Raw genomic sequence first — 23405 nt, forward strand, 5'->3', positions numbered from 1 at the left:
CATGTGCAATGTATTAGAATAGAATAGAATAGAATAGAATAGAATAGAGACAGGGTTGATGTGTATTTTTTGTATTTACAGCTATGATAACAAATTATGTACAATGTTTAGTGTATTAGTATATAATAAAATAAAATAGAAAAGACAGCTATGATACATAGTATAAACACAGAGAAAATGTACAATGTACTATAGGCCTACCAACCAAACAGAAAATAACTAATGCAGTGTGCTAATACACAAAGAAAGTGCAGTATGCAATATAATTTACAGAACAAACGATAAATAAATCATATAAATATCACAATAAATATTACAACATTGTGGTAAACGGGAAAAAAAAATTAAATGTATTTTAAAACGATTTTGGGAAGACCTAAATCCAAATTTATGTATTTTCTTTTGCTTATAAACGTTTTTTCAACTAGTGACGCTGGTTGAATTAAGCTTACGTAGCTTCAAAGAAACTGAGGAGCGGAAAGACATTAGTAACACATTTAATGCAGGTTCACATGCGATATTCCCACTGCTTCGTAAAAAGAATGGCAGTAAAAATCATTTTAGCTGCTGTTTGCTGACGCGATAGACCACGGAAGCCATTTCTAAGAAGAAAAGCTACAAAAAGCGCCCTTTATGTGAGAAAGGGATTTCTCCAGCAGTGAAAATAGTTGCCTGACAAGCCGAGTGACGCACAGACCACTGATGCTTCTTCATGAATGGACTGAAGATAGAAAGGTTACGTAGCTCTTCGTTGTCACAGTAACGGCGTGATTTATGAAATGGCACATTTTCAGTACACACCACTGCCAACAGTTTTTCTTAGCAGTAATTGTCTTTATACGTCGTTTGTTTTTAGAATCTATTTTATTTATTTATTTATTATATTTTTATTAGACGCAAACGTGCTGTTCATAAATGCTCGAAAATGCCGATACGAACAGAGCATGCGCAGTCGGCAACACACTGAAGCGGTAATTGGCGGAAAAATAGGAGAGTGTAATTTGTCAATGAGCAAAATAGGTAAGTGCATGACAGTTTTCCTTTTGGTTTAGGGTCAAAACACAAGAATACAAATAAATATTTTTAAAATGAAACGCACTTTGTTAGATATTTAGTCGCAAAGGACGAGCAGTTAAACAAGCTGCTTTCTGTAGCAGAAGTCTCTGAGTATCTGTGGAGAATGACGTCAAGATGAACCAAGTGTTAAACTGTTGCGTTCAACTTTAGCTAAAATATGTCTCAACAAATGTAACCACAAGTCTGCTCTCCTGATTACTGTTACCGTTTCTGCACTGACTTTTAAGGGCCTGCCTGAGAGAAAAGGTGACCAGCTAAATTGGGTAAGAGTTACACAAGATTTGAAATAAATGTGATTCCTCATTTGAATTAAATGCATTTTTATCACATTGACAGGTGTTACTGGGGAAAAGAAACAGGACAAATAGGAAATTTCACTCTGGCGATAAGTGAGTATTCACTAAAAGTTATACTGACTTATGATAGAGCCTTCAGATTATTATTTCTTTCATTAGGTTACATAATGTTTTGTTGCATTGCACCAGGAATAGCCTATTAAACATGTATATCGCGATAAACACACATTATGTAAGTTCATATTTATATTTATACAGTTTTACATATGTGCATATTTGTACACTGCAGGCCCAAATAATTTATATTAATTCATTTTAATGATTTTGGAAGAACTAACCAAGGCTGCGTTAATTTGATCAAAACACAGTAAAAACAGTAACATTGTGAAATATTACTGCAATTAAAAACAGCTGTTTTCTATTTAAATGTTTTAAAATGTAATTTATTTGTGTGATGGCAAACATTTTCAGCATCATTACTCCAGTCTTCAGTGTCACGTGATCCTTCAGAAATCATTCTAATATTCTGATTTGCTGCTCAAGAAGCATTTAATATTATTACCAATGTCAAAAGCAGTTGTGTTGCTTCATACTTTTGTGGAAACCGTGATACACAACCATGCGAAAGTATGGGGTATGTAAGATAAATAAAAACAAGAAAAACGTATGCATTCAATTATTCAGAATTGATATAAGACAGGTACATCTCAAAAAATTAGAATATCATGAAAATATTTTGTCACTCATTTCAGAAAGTGAAACCCATATATTATATAGATTCATTGCACAAAGTGAAATATTTCAAGCCTTTGTTTCTTGAAAATTTGATGATTATGGCTTACAGATAATGAAAACCCAAAATTCAGTGTCTCAGAAAATTTGAATATTACATAAGATCAATAAAGAAAGGATATTTTAAACAGAAATGTCAGGCTTCTGAAAAGTATGTTCATTTCTATTCACTCAATACTTAGTTGGGCCTCCTTTTGCATGAATTACTGCCTCAATTTGGCGTGGCATGGAGGCAATCAGCCTGTGGCACTGCTCAGGTGTAATGGAAGCCCAGGTTGCTTTGATAGCGGCCTTCAGGTCATCTGTATTGTTGGGTCTGGTGTCTCTCATCTTCCCCTTGACAATACCCCATAGATTCCCTATGGGGTTCAGGTCTGGCGAGTTTGCTGGCCAATCAAGCACAGTAACACCATGGTCATTGAACCAGCTTTTGGTACCTTTGGCAGTGTGGGCAGGTGCCAAGTCCTGCTGGAAAATGAAATCAGCATCTCCATAAAGCTTGTCAGCAGAAGGAAGCAGGAAGTGCTCTAAAATTTCCTGGTAGATGGCTGCGTTGACTGTGGACTTCAGAAAACACAGTGGACCAACACCAGCAGATGACATGGCAGCCCAAATCATCACTGACTGTGGAAACTTCACACTGAACTTCAAGCAACATGGATTCTGTGCCTCCCCACTCTTCCTCCAGATTCTGGGACCTTGATTTCCAAATGAAATGCAAAATTGACTTTCATCTGAAAAGAGGACTTTGGACCACTGAGCAACAGTCCAGTTCTTTTTTTCTGTAGCCCAGGTAAGACGTTTCTGACGTTGTCTCTGGTTCAGAAGTGGCTTGGTAGCCCTTTTCCTGAAGACGTCTGAGCGTGGTGACTCTTGATGCACTGACTCCAGCTTCAGTCCACTCCTTGTGAAACTCTCCCAAGTGTTTGAATCAGCTTTGCTTGACAGTATTCTCAAGCTTGCGGTCATCCCTGTTGCTTGTGCACCTTTTCCTACCCAAATTCTTCCTTCCAGTCAACTTTGCATTTAATATGCTTTGATACAGCACTCTGTAAACAGCCACACCTTTCAGTAATGACCCTCTGTGACTTACCCTCTTTGTGGAGGGCGTCAATGTTCGTCTTCTGGATCATTGCCAAGTCAGCAATCTTCCCCATTATTGTGGTTTCAAAGAACAAGAGAAACCCGGAATTTATACTGTAGGGATGGTCATTTATTTGAACTCAAATGTAAATATTCTAATATTTTGAGATACTGATTTTTGACTTTCAAAAGCTGTAAGCTCTAATCATCAAAATTAAAACAAAAAACACTTGAAATGTTTTACTTTACATGTAATGAATCTAAAATATATGAAAGTTTTTCACTATATTCAATTTTTTTTTTAGATGTACCTGTATATGATTTATTATTTCAAATAAATGCTGTTCTTTGGTATAACTTTTTATTAATCAAACAAACCAAAAAAAAAAAAGAAATCACCATTTTCAGAAAAATATTAAGCAGCACAACTGTTTTCAACATTGATAATAAGAATTGATAATATAACCAATGTGCTTTGTTGTTACTCTTTGATTTTGTAAAGGAAATGGCTTCTGTCCCAACAATGAAGAATATTCCCAATGTTGAAAATGCCTTTAAAGTGTCCAAGAAACACAAAAACAAGAAAATGAAAAAGGAAAAAAAGGATAAGAGCAAAAAGCATGTGCCTGACTTCTTGTTGCACGAAGGCTGCCATGAGACAGTATTTACACAAATACCAGAGACTAAGAAAAGAAAACAGCCAAAGAAGAAAAACAAACCGAAGGAAGACTTTCAGCAACCTAAATTAAATAAACTCAAACAACCTGAAGATATGCACCAAACTCAGCCCATCATCTACATCTGCCCTGATCAGGAGACACCACATTCAACTGAGAAGGAGTGTAATAGAAGCGTGAAACGTAAAAAGAGAGTCATTTTCAACTTGCCACCTGAGCAGAGCCAAGATGCAAAGACAAATGATGAGGAATTTGGAAAGAAGCGGCTGGTCGGCGAAAGCAGCTTGGAATCCAGCACAGCTGAAGAAATAAACAGCCAAGACCTGTTTATTACACAAAAATCATTCTTGGATCCACACGTGGAGATCTCTAGCAGCTCAAGCTGCAGTGAGGCCACTACCGTGAAGGCGCCAGAGAACCGCTCATGTTCAACAGCTGAAGCAACCACTCAAACTGAAAACTTCTTTACCTTCCCAGCACTCTCCACCTCTCTCAGGTTTCAGCAGCAGCAGAACACATCCAAAAGCCTGGAGGAACCGGTAGACCTGAGCCTGCCAAACAGAACAAGACAAAGGCACGGCCTAAAACAATCCACTGTAGATTCTGCAAAACCACCCATGCTGAAGATATCAGACACATCGAGTGAAGACAGCGATACGGTGCCCAAAGCCAAAGGTGATCTGCTCCAGCTGAAGGTCATCCAGACCCGTTTGAACGAGTCTTTCTTTTTTAAGGTGAAGGGTGAAGATTCTCCGAAGCCCATGTGCCCTTTGATGAAGCTCACGGAAAGTGTTGAGAAAAAAACAAAGAAGTAAAATCAGACTAAGCTAAGATGTTACAAATTCATGATGAAAAAAAAGGCAGAGTTCTGTGCACATAGCTTTGTTATTTGCAGTTTTATTCTGTATTTTACATTGTTTGCTTCAATGTTTATTCAGTGTTCTTAAATATGAATGTTCACTGTTTGTTTACAAGCAAGCATTGTTCACAAACATTCCGACAATTAAAATAGTCACGGTTTTACAGTTTTAATTGTGTCTAAACAGCTTGATTCCCATCCACTTCCAAAGGTGAAAGAAAACATAAACAGGAATTGTAACTGGCAGCAGCAGGCTGTAAAAACACACGCTGCTTGCACTCGTACAGCCTTGAGGGAAATTTTCATCCACGGTTGCCGAGTAAAACAGTCCAGACAAGGATATCAGTGGCACAAGAACAGTCACTGTAGACAGGGAGAAAAACATTGTGGCAGAATACGATTAATGACAAATGTGCTTTATAAACTCAAGATTCAGTGGGTTTTTCAGTCGCTCCGCTCTTATGGATCATTCTTGCATCTTGTGGGATCATGTTAGGAATACCATCAATGATGGGATATGCGATACCAAGCTCTTCGTTTATTAATTCGTTGTTCCTTTCGTCGTACCTTGAAAAAAAATCAGAAGCAAATACATGTATTAGTATTATTGATAATGATAATCTGAACATCCCTTACATTTAATAATACAGTTACTATAAACCATACTAAATGAATATGGGATCTCCTTATATAAAGCAGAATGTCTTTGTAATTCTGTAGCATTTTTTCACTCTTTTTTTGAAAATAGCTTTTAATATTAAAGTTTAATTGTTACACAAAATAATATTTATAATATTATATACACATACACACATTATATATATATATATATATATATATATATATATATATATAGTAAAACATTTTTAAAAAGTACCTATATATTTGTCAGAAGAAAATGTATGTATTAGTATTATAGATAATCATAATCTGAACATCCCTTACAAAAATGTACAAGTCTATGAAAAAATAGTTACAATAAAAATACAGTATTAATTCAATTACTATAAAACCCAAACTGAATTAATAAAATCTTCACATAAAGCAGAACGCTTTGAAATGTGTAATTCTGTAACATTTTGCCTCTCATTTTTGAAAGTAGCTTTTAAAATTAGTTTAATTTTAATGCAAAATGATATTATTAATGTTAATAATAAACGTTTTTTTTTAAGTAATAAATGATAAAAATAATAACTATGATGTTTGTCTGGAGCTATCCCAAGGTAAAAGTTCGTGACGGAAATGATCAACTGGTGGTAATGTGATATAATCCCTGGTATATAACTACTGTACGTCCCATCATAAGATAATAATATTATGCATGATGAACAATCATACCTCAGTGGTTTTTTGGACAGTGGACACACCAGAAACTGGAGCAGAGACTCATCAAACGGCTGGCTCTGGCTGTCCTTCACTCCATCGCTGCGGCTGCGCTGTTGTTCTCGGATCTTCACGACGCTCACAGACCTCTGCACGCTAAACACTCCAGTGGCAAGCGTCCTCAATGCATGAGACATATCCGAAGACAGCTGTATGGCTAAAAAAAATCGAAACTTGTTTCACCCGTTATCAGACGCCAACAGTGAACCGGAAGCGCTGAACTGGGCGCGTCTGTAAACGTGTCCCCTGATCTTTTACATTCGTGAGATGGTTCCGGTTGCAAATTTATATATATATTAGTTTGAAAAGAAATGTCATTCATAACAAAATATTAATATATCTGGTTTTACATGGTCTGCACACCCAGGAGAAAAACAAGTACACTTCCATAATGCACTTAAAGTGCTCTATTTTCGCGCACTAATTTTGTACTTAATATACTAAAAATTATCCTTTAGTACTTCTTAAGATAAACTTAAGATCATCTAAGTGTACTCAACTGTGCTATTTTGAGACACCATGAATATGAACTAAAATGTACTTTTAGCATACTATCTTTGTATTTAAAAAATGTATTTAGCTACCACTTGTAGTACACTTGAGTGTACTAGTGAATGAAAGATGGGTTCAAGTGTACTACAAGTGGTAGCTAAATACATTTTTTAAATACAAAGATAGTATGCTAAAAGTGCATTTTAGTTCATATTCATGGTGTCTCAAAATAGCACAGTTGAGTACATTTAGATGATCTTAAGTTTATCTTAAGAAGTACTAAAGGATCATTTTTAGTGTATTAAGTACAAAATTAGTGCGCGAAAATAGAGTACTTTAAGTGCATTATGGAAGTGTACTTGTTTTTCACCTGGGCAAGACAACTCTTCAGCAAGAAAATGGATGCAGATATTTTGAAATATATCATTAATTTAGGTGTTCGGACAGACATAATTAACAATAATCACGTTGGCTGTTATTGCATTGATCAAAGTAATAATACGATAAATGTCAATGAATAATCTAAACTACTACTAAGCTATTGTTACTGATAAAAATGACTATTTTATCTGCATCGATCATTTTTAAAAACTAATAATAAAAGAGTTTAGTAATATATGTAAACTAATAATCTAAACTATGAAGAAGAACAAAAATTGCTAAATAAATTAAAAGTGGAATTATGGCACACTACTAAATTGCCTTTGATTTGATTGCATTAAATACTGATTATATCAAGATAAATAAATAACTAGAAATAACGTGTTGGTTAGATTTATAAATGGATATATTGGATAGAATTATGACATTTTATGCCTCATTAAACGAAATAATATATTGCAAGCAGTGTGTGGCGCTCTTGCCTAAAGCATTGTAAAACAGAAACCAACCGGAGAGATTATTCATGAACAGCAGATGTCGCCAGTGAACTGTATGTAAAACAACAACAACAACAACAACAACCTACCAACTCTTGCAGCAATGAAAAAACATCAAACTTTACTTTGAAGTGCTTGTTGTGACACAAGCTGAGACTTAAATTAAAGGCAGAAGCTGCCAGGAGTGGAGAATCTCTCTGTTAAGATCGTATTGTAAACAAAGTATTGTGCGTATGCTGTGATACAAAATATAGTATTTAAACCAACAGATTGTATATTGGCTATTTTACTGGGGCCTGTGATTTTGAGAGGCTCTCAGAAGACTCATTCACATAACCAACAGACTCGAGCAAAAGTCAAGCATCTGACCAGCCTTCTGATGTCCAGAGGTGGCTGGATCCTCCTCAAAACTGCCCTCTTGATTTGAGAGCTATTCCTCAATAGTCTCAAGTGCAGCTCTGGTTATTCATCCAGCTGGTTTCAGGGGTTTATTTCTTTGGCATATGCTGTTGTGGCAGATCTCTCGCTCAAGGCAGGCAAGGTTTACTCAAAGATATGGAGGAGACAGCATTGGCCGTGCCATGTTTGTGTGTATTTCCAACAAAAACACAGAAAGGGTCGAATTCCCCCCGATATCCCTGCCAAATTCAAAGCCGTTTCGGGTCAATATTTGTAGTGTTTTGAGCTGATGGAAGAGAAAGAGCTGGAAGGAAGCTCATGAGCACCAGAGACCTCAGTTCACTGACCTGCCAAGCATGTCAAATGAAACAAACCCGCTCCAGGCCAAAGTCAGGACAGACGGCATTGTGGGTAGGTGCGCTCTTCATTGCATTGAACGAATCGATTGCCTCAGCCATGTGAAATCTGACTATACCCTCTTGCTCTTCTGAAAATGTTTACTTCTGTGTCTGGGACCTAAGAGCTGATCGCTGGAAAAACAAAAACAGAAAATGATTCGAAAATGAACTGAATTTAAAGTTGAAAATGTGTGTTACTTGATTAAGAAATCCAAGACAACTCATGAATTATGGGATATTCAAGGTTTGCTGAGCATAAAAAAATCCATTACATTTACCTTGTTTTATTTTCCTAAGTTGGCTAACCTTAAATCTCTAGTGTGGTCTTTTCAACTAAAACAATTTGTTCTCCGTCAACTGATGGCAATTAAGATTCAAGATTCAAGTGTCTGGGAAAACAATAAGACAATTAGACAATTTTGCTGTTGTCTTTTGTTGCCATTTCCTGCCAGCATCCTTCAGAAAGGCTTTCACAGTTGCTAGAATCCAGTTAATCAAGCTTGAACCCTTTTCTGCTCCATTATCCACCACAGCATGAACGCTGAGCAACATATGATTGTGTGAACTGTCATTATTTCCTTTTGTTTCAGTTTCCATTAATGCAGATGGTGCCAATAGCTAAATATACAAACGAACAGCAATATGCTCCTTGAAATGTCTGAGTGGGCCAGTGCGCACCAGATGGGACAGGCTAATTTCACACCCATGAAAGAGAATTAAAAACCATAAGCTTTTATCTCATTTAATGCAGCTGAATTTAAGGACTCCTCCATTCTCTTATGTTTAGTATTTGATATTTTCAAGATATGGAACTGTCGGTTCAATAGGAAACACTTTAATTTACATTAAGGATACACATTAAAACACATAAAACACAGGCCTAAAATCAAACATTAAACCCAGAGTTTTTGGCCTTCTGGGGGTGAATTAAAAAACTCCAGCAAGTCTGTGAAAAAAGATATTAAAAGTTTTCTTATATTTTCATGACATTTTGAACAAAATTAACATTTGCTAATGATCTAAGCATTATACAAGGTAATGTTGGCTAATATTCTTAATTAATTATTGTTCTTAATTAATGTTCTTAATTATTTATTATATAGGGTTTCTGAGAAAATATTTTTTTTATACTCTTTTAGAGATTTTTATGGTGGTCTATATAGGATCTTAGCGCCTGCTAATAAAAAGAAATAAAGGTGAGGTACGTAGGCTATCAGTGAAATTTCATAGGGCAAAAAAGTCCATTATTTATAATCAACAGCGTAGAGATCTTTTGCTCTTACGTGAAATTCCCATTCGTGTGAATTCCTGTATTTACAGGAACAAAATTGTATGAGTGCTCTCTGCCCTGTTGAAAAAACAGCATGCTGGTTAGGTATGTTTAAAAGCATAACTGCTGGTTTGAGCTGGTTTAAGCTGGTTCTTAGCTGGTCATGAGCTGGTTGAAGTTGGTCATGTGCTGGTCCTAAGATGGTCCTAAGCAGCTCAGGACAAGCACATGACCAGCTTAAACCAGCTCATGACCAGCTACGAACCAGCTTAAACCAGCTCATGACCAGCTACGAACCAGCTTAAACCAGATCATGACCAGCTAAGAACCAGCTTAAACCAGCTCATGACCAGCTACGAACCAGCTTAAACCAGCTCATGACCAGCTACGAACCAGCTTAAACCAGATCATGACCAGCTAAGAACCAGCTTAAACCAGCTCATGACCAGCTACGAACCAGCTTAAACCAGATCATGACCAGCTACGAACCAGCTTAAACCAGCTCAAATCAGCAGTCATGCTTCAAAACATACCAGACCAGCATATGCTGGTTTTTTTCAACAGGGTGAGGTTGTACGAATTCGTACGAATTAGCCACCTCGTAAAATAGGCTACTTGGCCGCGAGATAGCATTCGTATTTCGCCTTGAAAATTCGCCAAACAATGGTAAATGTGACCCTATCTTTACAATGTACAAAACACTGACTGCAACAATATTGTTTCATACAATAGCTACCTAAAAATGCAGAACATTATGTAGTGTGAATAATATTATTGCCAAAAAACAATTTCCTGTTCACTATAATCGAGATTAACAAATTTTCTCTGTGTTCAGTATTCTAATTACTTTGCTCTATTTGCACAGCATTTCAAGTAGAAGAGCTGTAGCAGTTAGTGGAAGGTCCTTGGGAGAATACAGTAATTTAATAAACTCTTTTGCTTCTCAGCCTGTGGGATTAAGAGGTTCAAAAGTGCTAACCCAACACTTTTCAGGCCTGATAATAAGCTCTCCAAATGCTCTGGGCCTCTCACACTTCTAATACTCTCATCAATGAGACAGTGAAGCGGGGACAGTTGCACCTAATGACTTTGATTAATGATCATGCTCAGAATTTATACTGCTAAATTAATTCTTCTGGTTACTCAGCAGTAAAATACAGCAGGACAGGGAGACGATTTTCTATTGTCATCAAGGCCATTCGTATGGATGTAGTGAACCATTTGTAGTCACTGCAATGTTATTGTTTTACAGCTTTACTGTCTAAAGATGTTGAATAATAGAACTAGAACTAAACCCCTCGTTACATCACAAATGTGAAATATTTTAAAACAACCAAACTGCATTTACTCAAATATATTTTTTAACATTATTGTCTGTCATTATTTCCACTACAGGCCAAGAAGCTCTTATAAAAAGCTTTTATGTCCAACCATTGTGCTTCCCGACAAAAAAGGGTTCATTTTGCCCCTCAGAAGGTCAGTCGGAATAGGAGTTTTATCATCTCAGGAGGCAAACTGTTTATCTGACAGGTCTGGAAGTGAAAAGGGGAAATAGAAGGAAGATTAGAAATTGTTATGATCGGTCTCAGTGTGGATGTTTTTTTAGTTGTTTTGTTTTTTAAATCGATACAAACTATTTCAAGGATGCAGGTATATTGGAGACTTCCTGACAAATGCACTTCTAAAACTCATTTAGATTCCCATCTCAGGGGATGTACTGTAGCTTTTGCAAGTTGCTTTTCCAAGAGGTTGTCAAGACGATGTTTAGACGTTTTGAATTGTTTAAATAGCGTAAATAAAGAAATGCTTCAGTGGTTTAAATATAACAAACAATCTCCAGTTCTGTCTTTGAGGTTCCAGTCTTTCCAATGTTTTTTCATAGGAAACATAAATGACAGAAAGACTCATGAAACTGTTGTTCCTTGTTCAAGCAGCATGCGTGTCTGTGTTTGAGAGATTTGAGGGATTTGGATAGCTCAGAGCTCTGTGAGCATGTCAAGTGTTGCTGACTTTGATTAAAATGATGGTTTTGTCCCACAGGAGATGGGAAGATAGAAAATAGGAGATTTTCCTGAAAGCATAAATGAATTTGACTGAACTGTGAATGTGGAGCTTTAATTTCCGTGAATGCAAGAACTCTTTTGGTATGAATAGAGAAACTGTATGAATAGAGACTTCTTGAACTTAAATTAAGTTTTTATACCATGGCATTTGTTATTTTTACATTTCCATACTTTGAAGAAAGCACTGTTTTAACCAGCTTTAGATGGCCTAATGCAAAATTCAAGAACGATGAGTTAAAAGTCTTTACATACATAGTCGCCTATATTATATATTATATATTGTGTATTTTTTTTTTTTTTTTTGCTGCTTTGTACATTGGTCATTGGCTATTTCCTGTTATTTTGTTTCATTACCTGTGTCCTGTCCTGTTACTGTCCTTCTGTTGCACTGCGGAGCTTCTGTCACTACAACAAATTCCTTGTATGTGTAAACATACTTGGCCAATAAAGCTCATTCTGATTCTGATTTATTATTTTTTTTAGAAACACTATTTACATTTATAAAATATTTTTTCCACATCAAATAATCACAATCATCATTCACAAACCTGAGAAAAAAACATTTCAAAATTGTGCTACACAGTAGCAAAACTACTAAATGCTTAAATACACAAAAGCCAATAATACAGCAGAACATTTAAAGAGACAGTTCACTGAAAAAAAGGAAAAAGATGAGTAAATAATGGCAGAATTTAGATTTTTGGGTGAACTATCCATTAATTACTCACCCTCATGTCGTTCCAAACCCATAAGACCTTCGGTACTCTCGTGAATGGCAACAGACGGATATTATGAACATTACGGCTGATGACACATGGACTATTTTAATGATGTCCTTACTACCTTTCTGGGCCTTGAACGTGGTAGTTCCCTTGCTGTCTACGGAGAGTCAGAAAGCTCTCATATTTCATCAAAAATATCTTAATTTGTGTTGAGATGATGAACGAAGGTCTTACAGGTTTGGACCGACATGAGAATCAGTAATTAAAGACAGGATCTTCATTTTTGTGTGAACTATCCCTTTAAGCATCATTGTCTCTAGACTAAACCATCTTTTTTGGTCAAAATTAAATGTTTGACACTTGATCAATGTTGGCTTTGAGGTCCGACACAAGACATGATGTTTACAGTGTTAAATAAAAGAGAACAGCAGCCTTCCTTCGACACAACAATGTGTAAAGGGACACTATCTCAGTCCACTACATATCCAGAGATGCGTCCCATTAGACACTATGCTTATACAACTTTCCCAGGCAATATGTTGGTAATTGTCCATTTTTGACTGCTGCACTGCTGAAGGGCCAGCTGATATCCATGATCCACGTCCGCACTTTCCACCAACTCCAAACAACGCTTCGACTTCCTATTCTGAATGGAGCCTCCCTGCAAGACACAATACACATCAAAATGAGTGAACAATGACATTGAATTGGTCCAGGATCATGAAGGATGCTGATTTTTATGATGCTTTTCAGAAAAAGAGGCAATGGAATCCATTAATCTTAAAATGTTAGAGTAGACCTGTCCTTCTAATGCCGAATCCAAGAGGCGCTAAGTGAGAAATCAAAGCGTCACTTGCACCTCGAGAAACATATTGCTTTCAGTCAGTAAATACAGTATGAAATACACCACCAAAGCCTTTCAGAACTATGTCAAAAGGAAAGTGATGTTCCTGAAGTGGTTGCTTCTGAAGAAGAGCCTGAAGAATTGAGAGCCTTACAGTGTTGAAGGAGGCTCCGGAGACAGCTGAAACATGAAAGAGGAGGCCGCGGGCAAAGTGTCGCCCTCGTCCAATCATCTGCCACCGTATGAAATCCAAGGTGTATGCAACACCAAATGTCTCGCTACACAGGCTAAATCATATTATTGAAGATGCACAGTTGGAATATTTGTATTACTTTTATGCCACTTTTCATTTCCTTGGCTGCAACATTAGCATTTGAAAACAAAATGTTATACACTGTGCTAAGTGTGAAACTAAATTATTGGATAGAATACCTTCATGTGGTGGTTAGTGGTGGAAATTTAGAACAGTTTAGATGGTAGAGTAGTGCATTATTTAAAACTCAACTTTATACTTGAACAAAACTCTAACCCCATGTATTAAATTTACATCAGCAACCAAGATCACCCTAGAACACTCTAGAACCACGATGCAATGTTTTGCACAAGCAAACAGCACACATTATCTTCAGATTATGTAAAAATCTAGTTTTTCTGCATCTAGTTAGATTTTCAACTAGCTATATGTTTTTAAATGTTGAGCAAGTGAGTCATACAACATGCCTCCTCTCATTACGATTTACGCCAGTGACTCATGAGGCGCATCCTACAATTATATAAAGCAAAGTTCCGTTTTAAATAAACAGGAAGAATTCATTGTGTATAAGCCTGTTGTGGATATAATTATCTATACCATTGACCTTCAATTGTATTGAGTATTATTTAAATGGTTGTGTGATTGCTTAACATGTTCAACTCACACAAGTGATACTCAAGTATTAAATAACCAATAAGATGACAACTGTAGATATAAAATTAGAATAATGGGCTTTTTTCACTTTTCAATTTTACTTCATATAAAATTTGAATGTGGGTCATATTGAATACAGTACGTATTCACAATATAAATGGGCATGTATGTAAATGAAGAGTTCATTTGCAAAAACACATTTTCAAAAATCGTGTTTTTTCATTGTGCATTCCAATTAATCTCAATCAAACCGCAGTTGGGTTATTTTGATTAAGTAAAAATACAAAAATACAGCTAACTAACACAATAAAACAATAAAAACATAAAAAACGGAGTTATCTGTTTTTGCAAATAAACTCTTCAAATGTTAATTTGCAATACATGCTTCTGAATTTGGGGATAAAAGCACCTCTCAGTCGATTATACCTTGTATTGAAAACATAATTACTCAAGTTACTAAAAACTGACAAAAATATTTAAAACTTGTTGTTGACATTGTTGTTTCATGTTTATTCATGTTTGTTCATGTGATGCAGGGATTCCCAAGATTTCGTCAGTCAAACCACATTGATATAAAATATTTACTTGAAGATCCCCCTGAGATTTAAAGTAAATAATTCAGTAATTTAACAACACATTTCATTTCCCCCAGTTTGGGAAACTCTGTACTAATATTATCTTGGTCTTTAAGGTCCAACTCTTGCTAATAACAAACCATAAACTATGTCTTTTCCCTCATTAAAACTCCTAATTTGTTGCTTATTAATAACTAGTAAGGTAGTTGTTAAATTTAGGTATTGGGTTAGCGATGTAGAATATGGTCATGCAGAATATGTGCTTTATATGTACAAATAAACAGCTGATATGTTAATAATAGGCATGCTAATAAGCAACTAGTTAACAGTGAGAATTGGTTCCTATACTAAAGTGTTGACAAAGATGTTTTTTTTTTATAACAATAAATCACATTTAAAGTTAGGTCAAAAGGAATCCAAAATTAATCCAGAAGTAGTCAGAATACATTACCTAAAATGACTAATAGATTACATCACTGACAACAATTTTCATCAAGTAATTTGTAATCCGTAACCTACCCAGCACTGTTTCTCTCTCACTCTATATTTCAATTTTGTGAAAAAGAATTTAAGTAGTAATGACTCCATGTAATTTTTCGTGGTCATGTACATTATAAACAAGGTATTATTAAGTACCCCAGTACTTAAAAAATAATCTGGCATGCACCGTTGAACAGGTGTCACCGACAGGAACACAGCATCTGCTTCAGTTATGTTTTGTTCCAAACCAGCCTCCCTAAAATAATAATATCACTGACTGCTGGTGGTGCCAAACGCCCTAAAGAGCTAAATAATATAATTCAGCTGGGTGCATATGTCAGGTAAACTTAACGGTACATTAATTCACGACCTGCCAAGCGGTGTCCTGGTGACAGTCTGAAAAGCAGACTGTCAACAGACAATGTGAGTCGATAAAGACTTAATTAAAGCCATTTCTGATGCTCTCCTATGAGTCAAGAGCCAGATCACTCTTTCACTGCCTTTGTCATCAATTATTCATTGCACCTAAAAGGCCACAATGGATTCAGCCCACCTGATTCCATTTTAAATAACTTGAAGAAAAAAGGTGGCTATCCCACCGAGCTCGTGTGAGACATTAAAGCACGTCCCTAGGGTTTGTGTCAGAATTTATATGGTTCATACTCTTACACTTTTCCTGATAGCGTGTGTTTGTTCATCTACTTCGACATCTTTCCCAAGGGGGCAGCATTACCCTTTCCTAATAACCTGTTCTGACATTTCCAGCACACTTCAGCTAAACCTTTTAGACGACACCGCCTGCTGTGACATTTATTAATTCACCTGCCTTTTAATAGAGACGCATATATTACGCACGGATATAATCAAGATATCTGCTACAATCCAGAACAGTGCACGAATTGAATTAAGAGAGCTTTATCACACACACACACACACACACGCACCTCTGAATTATTAATGCTCGATATCTAGAAAGTGGCCACTGTAGTCGCACAGCCGGAGGGCGAACAGATGCTGCAAATTGACAGCAAATTTTAAGGGAAAGTTTTGTAGTACTTCAATGATCCCAGAACTTGCTCAAAAAAAGGGAATGACTTTGACATCTGCTTTAAATGAGTTGTGCAGTAAAGGATGTCTGTGTGTAATGAGGATTGCGTAGAATGCAATGAAGCTCTTTATGGCCAGGGTTATTATAGCTTATTACAACTATTAACTAAAACTATAAAAAACCCTTTTGTTACTTGAAATAAAACAAACATTAACTGAAATACAATAATATATATATACACAGGTACATCTACAAAAATTTGAATATCATGAAAAAGGTCAATATTTTTTGTTACTCATTTCAGAAAGTGAAACCCATACATAGATTCATTACACATAAAGTGAAATATTTCATGCCTTTATTTCTTGAAATTTTGATGATTATGGCTTACAGATCATGAAAACCCAAAATTCAGTGTCTCAGAAAATTAGATTACATAAGATCAATAAAAAAAAGGATATTTTGAACAGAAATGTCAGGCTTCTGAAAAGTATGTTAATTTCTATGCACTCAATACTTGGTTGGGCCTCCTTTTGCATGAATTACTGCCTCAATTTGGCGTGGCATGGAGGCAATCAGCCTGTGGCACTGCTCAGGTGTAATGGAAGCCCAGGTTGCTTTGATAGCGGCCTTCAGGTCATCTGTATTGTTGGGTCTGGTGTCTCTCATCTTCCCCTTGACAATACCCCATAGATTCCCTATGAGGTTCAGGTCTGGAGTTTGCTGGCCAATCAAGCACAGTAACACCATGGTCATTGAACCAGCTTTTGGTACCTTTGGCAGTGTGGGCAGGTGCCAAGTCCTGCTGGAAAATTAAATCAGCATCTCCATAAAGCTTGTCAGCAGAAGGAAGCATGAAGTGCTCTAAAATGTCCTGGTAGATGGCTGCGTTGACTGTGGACTGGCTGTGACTGAGAAAACACAGTGGACCAACACCAGCAGATGACATGGCAGCCCAAATCATCACTGACTGTGGAAACTTCACACTGAACTTCAAGCAGCTTGGATTCTGTGCCTCTCTCTTCCTCCAGACTTCAGACCTTGATTTCCAAATGAAATGCAAAATTTACTTTCATCTGAAAAGAGGACTTTGGACCACTGAGCAACAGTCCAGTTCTTTTTTTCTGTAGCCCAGGTAAGATGCTTCTGACGTTGTCTCTGGTTCAGAAGTGGCTTGGTAGCCCTTTTCCTGAAGACGTCTGAGCGTGGTGACTCTTGATGCACTGACTCCAGCTTCAGTCCACTCCTTGTGAAGCTCTCCCAAGTGTTTGAATCAGCTTTGCTTGACAGTATTCTCAAGCTTGCAGTCATCCCTGTTGCTTGTGCACCTTTCCCAAACCAATTTCTTCCTTTCAGTCAACTTTGCATTTAATATGCTTTGATACAGCACTCTGTAAATAGCCACCCCTTTCAGTAATGACCCTCTGTGAATTACCCTCTTTGTGGAGGGCGTCAATGTTTGTCTTCTGGATCATTGCCAAGTCAGCAGTCTTCCCCATTATTGTGGTTTCAAAGAACAAGAGATACCCAGAATTTATACTGTAGGGATGGTCATTAATTGAGACTCAAATGTAAATATTCTAATATTTTGAGATACTGATTTTTGACTTTCATGAGCTGTAAGCTCTAATCATCAAAATTCAAACAAAAAAACTTTTGAAATGTTTTACTTGTAATGAATCTAAAATATATGAAAGTTTAACTTTTTGAAATAAGTTACAAGAAAAAATTAACTTTTTCACGATATTCAAATTTTTTGAGATGTACCTGTATAGATAAATTGAAAAATAATAATAATAAAAATTACAAAAACATTAAAATTAAAACACTAAATATAAAACTATTTAAAACTATTAATAAAGCTACATTAGTATCTCTAAATATGATACTAAAATCACCAGACAGCAAAACCAGACAGCAAAAACTGACCACTGCAATACTATACTTATTTAGATGTAGGGCACCAAAACCAGCATAAAAAATGTTTTGAGCATACAACTGATTGTTTCCCATGAAAGTGTACCTGAGTAAAGAGCCAGGAGAGCTTCATGTGCTTGTTGCTGGCGTAGCTGCATTCCAGCAGTCGCGGCCGGCCGTTCACGTCCACCAGGCACTTGTTATCGTCGTCGTCGATGGTCGGACTCAAGCCTCCAACATGCAGATGCTGAGAGCTTGTGTAGTACACATTCTAGAACAACAGAAGAGACAAGTATGCTTAAATTATACATATAATATGACTACACTAAGAAATGTTTCTTGAGCAGCAAATCAGTATATAAGAATGATTTCTGAAGGATCGTGTGACACTGAAGACTGAAGTAATGAGGCTGAAAATGTAGCTTTTAATCACATGAATACATTACAATTTATTCAAATAGAAAACTGTTATTTTAAATAGTAATAATATTTCACAATATTACTATTTTTACTGTATTTTTGACTCAACAATTGAAGCCATAGTGAGCATAAGAGACTTTCACAAAACATTTTTAAAAAATCACATATTTTGTACAATAAAAATTTATAAAATAAATTTGGTAAAGAAAAGCATGTTTTGTAAAGAAACTATTGCATCAACACTTATATGTTGAACATTGAAGCAATTGCAATAATAATCATGGCATATCTTTTATCATTCTGATCCATTCAATTGGGCCGTCTGATTGTCTGTTTGTACAGCGAGTGTTATTTAGCTCTGTATTACCCAGCCAATAAAATGAATTATTCATGTTTGATAATTGTGTATTTCCCATGAAATCTCTCAGACAATGTGGCTCAGTTCCAAATCCCAGTGTTGATACCTAGTATTGCATCTTAATGGGCTCAAGAGGGAAGAATAACTTTTTCTTATCGACTGACTCTCATTTGTTAATTTCCTACCCACCATTCAAACATGGGCTGAATGCCAATAGGCTACTTCTACAAAGTGTGTAGAAAGAAATGGAAGTAGAAAGAAAGTCAGTAATGGGACCTTTCACAGCTGCACTTCGATACATGTTCTGTTTTTTTAACCTAAGTGTTAGCACTTGCATATATACATTTCTTAACTCAAATAAATCATTACTTTGATTTTAGGTGTATACATTTAAAAGCTGAAGTCACAAATTTCTCATAACTTTAGCATTTCGGATGCTTTGTGAAATTAAAAGTTCTACTTACAGAAATTATGTAAAATATTTGATCTAATCATAATGTCACGCCCATGGACCGTCTGTGTGTTTTTCTTCCTATGTGCTCCCCATGACCTAGTTTCTCCCTCTCATTGAGTGTCTCATTTGATTCACCTGTGTCCCATTCATTACCCCTCATTAAGCCCTGTATTTATAGTGTTGTCTGCAGCTTGATTCCTTTGTCTGGTGTTAAATGTCCGTATTATGTGCTATGTGTGTGTTCCTGCCAAGCCCAGTTACCACTTGTTTTGGACTATTAAAGACTATTATCCTGAATCCTTTGCTTAGCTCCGTGACAAACAACAACAATTTATCCTTTTATTTACATATGTACACACACACAAACACATATACACTTATAGTATATATAGTAATTTAAAAAATATATTAAACATAAAAAACACACACATATATATATATATAGTCATTTTTAAATAAAAAAATAATAAATTATTATTTTATAGAAAAATATTTCTATTTAAATTTCCCATTTACAAAAATTGAAAAAATATTTTAATGGGCTAATTAATTTACCTTAAACTAAATGAATTTATTCACATTAACTTTAGGTGTGCATTGTTTGATGGCATGAGGCAAAAGAAGACAGACAAGGAAAGTCTTTGATATTCAACATTTTCTTTGAATCACTAATGCACATTTTGTTGGACCAAGTCCTAAATCAATAGCCCTCATACTTTAATCCCTCGCCTTACTGAAAAACAAGCACTTTCAGAATGAATTCATTTCATGCAATATGCCCACATTTCTTTTTCAGGGTCTGGATGGATTGATATTTCACTTCAAAAACCTGAGCCTGGAGAAGTGCTAACAGTATTATTGATTAGATGGCTCATGCAGCGCATCACAAGAACGCATACTTCTCTCAAATACATAGATTAAATTGGTTGTATACCGTCTAGAGTGACTTTAGCAATCCAAAAATTGTGTTACAATCAGTTATGCAATATCTGATACAGAGCTAGGCATTCTCCTCTTCTCCTCAGGTCCAAATCAGTTCAGATCTCTGGTATCGTTTGGGAGCTACCATGCTTTCCACTGAGACTGATTATGTGTGTCAGGACCATTTTTTCTCAGAATATCGTGGTACACCTGAGCCTACAGTAAAATCACATCAAATTGTTTGACTTTGGAACGACACCAATGCAAAACTGCTCAAACTTTTGTGAGGCACCTTGAAATGAAAATCTCTGCAAACACAAAGGCTGAACAGGCAGCAAGTGCATCTCCACGGACACAAAACAACTAATCATTCATTCACAATGGAAACAATGCATGTCCTTCGGGATCCTTTGATGAGCACTGGAACTGTGACGGGAAGTGATGGAGGCTAAAATGGGACAGGGAATAATATAAGAGAGAAGAAAAACAAGGACAGAACTTGCTAGGGACTCATTTAGCACTGCTTGAGGAAAGGCTTGCTTTTTCTCTTCTTGAGAGATTTATGGCTGTTGTGTTGGAACAATGTTCCTTTTGCCCAATGAATGGGAGATACGGACTGAAAGAAAGAGAGAGTGTGTCTATGCTTCATTTCCAACATGCTCAAATCCCCGAGCAACTGCCACGGTGTTAATACGCTTAGCTGAGGTATTGTCTAACAGCCCATTAAAGATAAAACAAATCCAGCATCACGAGTACAGAGACTGCTCACATCCTATCAGAATGATTCAAGTCAGTTTAAGTGTGCAAACAGAAATAAGATGCACTGTAAATTATGCAAAAATATTTTGGCTGGTAGAGAACTTAAACATACATCTATATTTGCACACACACACACACACACACACACACACACACACATACACAGAAAGAGAAATGAGAAAGAGCGAGAGAACAATTACATTAAATCCATTCATTCTCCAAAATGGTAATCCCCTGTAGGATTGCAGGATTTATATAAAATATATAATGATATTTATTTTTATGTAATATGTTCTATAAACAATTATTACTATTAAAAAGTAAAAAATATTGCATAATATATATATATATATATATATATATATATAATTTATAGAACATATTACATAATTATTATTAGTAGTAGTAGTATTAACAAATAAATATTAAAAATAAATAATTTAGCATGTATTAAAATATTTTAAAATAAAATTGTGTGTGTATGTATGTACAGTCATGGCCAAAAATATTTAGCCTTTGTAAATCTGAACAAAGGCGGCTGTGAAAATTAATCTGCATTGTTAATCCTTTTAATCCTTTTATTTTAAAATTTCACAAAAATCTAACCTTTCATTGGATAATAAGAATTTAAAATGGGGGGAAATATCATTATGAAATAATTTTTTTTCTCTAATACACATTGGCCACAATTAACGGCACCCTTTTATTCAATACTTTTTGAAACCTCTATTTGCCAAAATAGTATAAGAGTTTTCTCCTATAACGCCTGATGAGGTTAGAGAACACGTGACAAGAGATCACAGACCATTCCTTCATCCAGAATCTCTCCAGATCCTTCAGCTTCACAGCTCCATGTGAACAGTGCTTCTTCTCTTCAGTTCACCTCACTCATTTTCTACAGGGTTCAGGTCAGAGGACTGGAATGGCCAGCAGAAGCTTGGTTTTGTGCTCAGTGACACATTTTTGTGTTGTTTTTGAGGTTTGTTTTTGGATTATTGTATGGTTGGAAGATCCAAACATGGCTCATTATAAGATTTCTAATAGAATCAGTCACTTATTGATTTTTTTATCTGTTGGTATTTGATAGAATCCATGATGCCATGTGTCTAAACAAGATGTCCAGGACCTCCAGCAGAAATATAGGCCCACAACATCAAAAATACAGCAGTATATTTCATTGTACACATGGGGTACTTTTTATCCCTGTGTTCACCAAACCCATCTTGAGTGTTTGCTGCTAAAAAGCTCATTTTTTAGTTTCATCTGACCATAGAAGCCAGTCCTATTTGAAGTTCCAGTCGTGTCTGATAACTGAATATGCTGGAGTTTGTTTTTGGATGAGCTAGGAGAATTTTTCTTGAAACCCTCCCAAACAGCATGTGATGTAGGTGCTGTTTGACAATTTTTTTAAAAGGTTTTCTGACCACGAGAATTTCTAGGGGTGCCAATAATTGTGTCCAATGTGTCTTTGAGAAAAACATTTATTTCATAATGATATTTCCTCCCATTTTAAATTATTATTATCCAATGAAAGGTTAGATTTTAGTGAATTTTTTAAATAAAAGATCAAAAGGATTATCAATGCAGATTAATTTTCACAGCCGCCTTTGATCATATTTACCAAGGGTGCCGATATTTTTGGCCATGACTGTATGTATGTATGTATATAAATAAATATATATATATATATATATATATATATATTTATTTATATATATATATATATATGTATAAAACAGGTAATATTTAATAATAATAATAAAAACGATATACTACAATACTAATTATAAAAGCTACATATCATTAACAATAACAAGTTAAAGCCCTGGAGCCTCTAAAATTTCCTATAATTAGCAGTGGTGTATTTCTGATTTCCTCAACAGATTCTAGAAAGTTTAGAATCAGCAAGAATAGAAAGTGAAAACATTATACTGCATTGCTTAGCTCCATTGTGTCGTTTCCAATAAGAGAGCTGGAAGCACACACGGATATGAATTCAGCAGGTGTAAGAGACCCAGCTAAGTAGTTAAAATCATGCTGACAGTGCTGTTCTCTGTCTTTCCCTCCCTCTCACTCTCTCTTATTTATATATCTCTGTCACATATTCACATTCTACAATTCGTCCTCATCTAAATGATGCCCCTGTGGTGGTGAAACAACCCTCCCTGGTTGTGTTCTAAGTCACTGCTCTTTATTGAGATTCATTATAGTGACAATAGCCCTGGAATCTGTCTAAATCCGAAATTCCCTGGAGAGTCGATGCTTTATGGAGAATGCTCCCAATTTTTACAGTATTTTTGCAGGATATTGTTTGCTTGTAGAACCTGGTTGTG

General features: G+C 35.8%; 4 protein-coding genes across 4 annotated transcripts in view; 1 reads left to right on the forward strand and 3 right to left on the reverse strand.

Moving 5' to 3' along the window:
* Nucleotides 1-795: 795 nt before the first annotated feature.
* Nucleotides 796-4955, forward strand: LOC306866775 (uncharacterized protein). Its single transcript, XM_079412119.1, has 4 exons — nucleotides 796-1020; nucleotides 1305-1340; nucleotides 1414-1466; nucleotides 3751-4955. Exon 4 carries the CDS (start codon nucleotides 3754-3756, stop codon nucleotides 4738-4740), a length of 987 nt encoding a protein of 328 aa, XP_079268245.1. The 5' UTR covers nucleotides 796-1020; nucleotides 1305-1340; nucleotides 1414-1466; nucleotides 3751-3753; the 3' UTR covers nucleotides 4741-4955.
* pyurf (PIGY upstream open reading frame) lies at nucleotides 4794-6415 on the reverse strand. The gene is made up of 2 exons (XM_079412120.1): nucleotides 6123-6415; nucleotides 4794-5351 (listed from the first exon to the last, which is right to left on the reverse strand). The coding sequence occupies exons 1-2, from the start codon at nucleotides 6302-6304 to the stop codon at nucleotides 5210-5212; spliced, it is 324 nt and encodes a 107-aa protein (XP_079268246.1). The 5' UTR covers nucleotides 6305-6415; the 3' UTR covers nucleotides 4794-5209.
* Nucleotides 4954-5169, reverse strand: LOC306866777 (phosphatidylinositol N-acetylglucosaminyltransferase subunit Y; the record flags this gene model as incomplete). The annotated part of the gene is made up of 1 exon (XM_079412121.1): nucleotides 4954-5169. One exon carries the CDS (start codon nucleotides 5167-5169, stop codon nucleotides 4954-4956), a length of 216 nt encoding a protein of 71 aa, XP_079268247.1.
* Nucleotides 6416-12117: 5702 nt separating the features above from the next.
* The window catches only part of LOC306866880 (polypeptide N-acetylgalactosaminyltransferase 18-like), a 58964-nt gene continuing 47676 nt past the window's right edge, over nucleotides 12118-23405 (reverse strand). The window contains exons 10-11 of the mRNA XM_079412298.1: nucleotides 18267-18431; nucleotides 12118-13050 (exon numbers count right to left, since the gene is read on the reverse strand). Coding sequence (XP_079268424.1) covers nucleotides 12904-13050; nucleotides 18267-18431 — 312 coding nt within the window. The 3' untranslated portion in view covers nucleotides 12118-12903. The remainder of the gene's footprint in view (nucleotides 13051-18266; nucleotides 18432-23405) is intronic.

This window comes from Barbus barbus (assembly GCF_936440315.1).
Source record: "Barbus barbus genome assembly, chromosome: 48".
NCBI classification, from domain to species: domain Eukaryota; kingdom Metazoa; phylum Chordata; class Actinopteri; order Cypriniformes; family Cyprinidae; genus Barbus; species Barbus barbus.

Bases quoted from the DNA above. Each gene is read 5' to 3' on its own strand.
- LOC306866775 (XM_079412119.1), top strand. From the start codon at position 3,754: ATGGCTTCTGTCCCAACAATGAAGAATATTCCCAATGTTGAAAATGCC.
- pyurf (XM_079412120.1), bottom strand. From the start codon at position 6,304: ATGTCTCATGCATTGAGGACGCTTGCCACTGGAGTGTTTAGCGTGCAG. The intron at 5,352-6,122 runs GTATGATTGTTC...TTTTTTTTCAAG, and splicing joins CTGTCCAAAAAACCACTGAG to GTACGACGAAAGGAACAACG.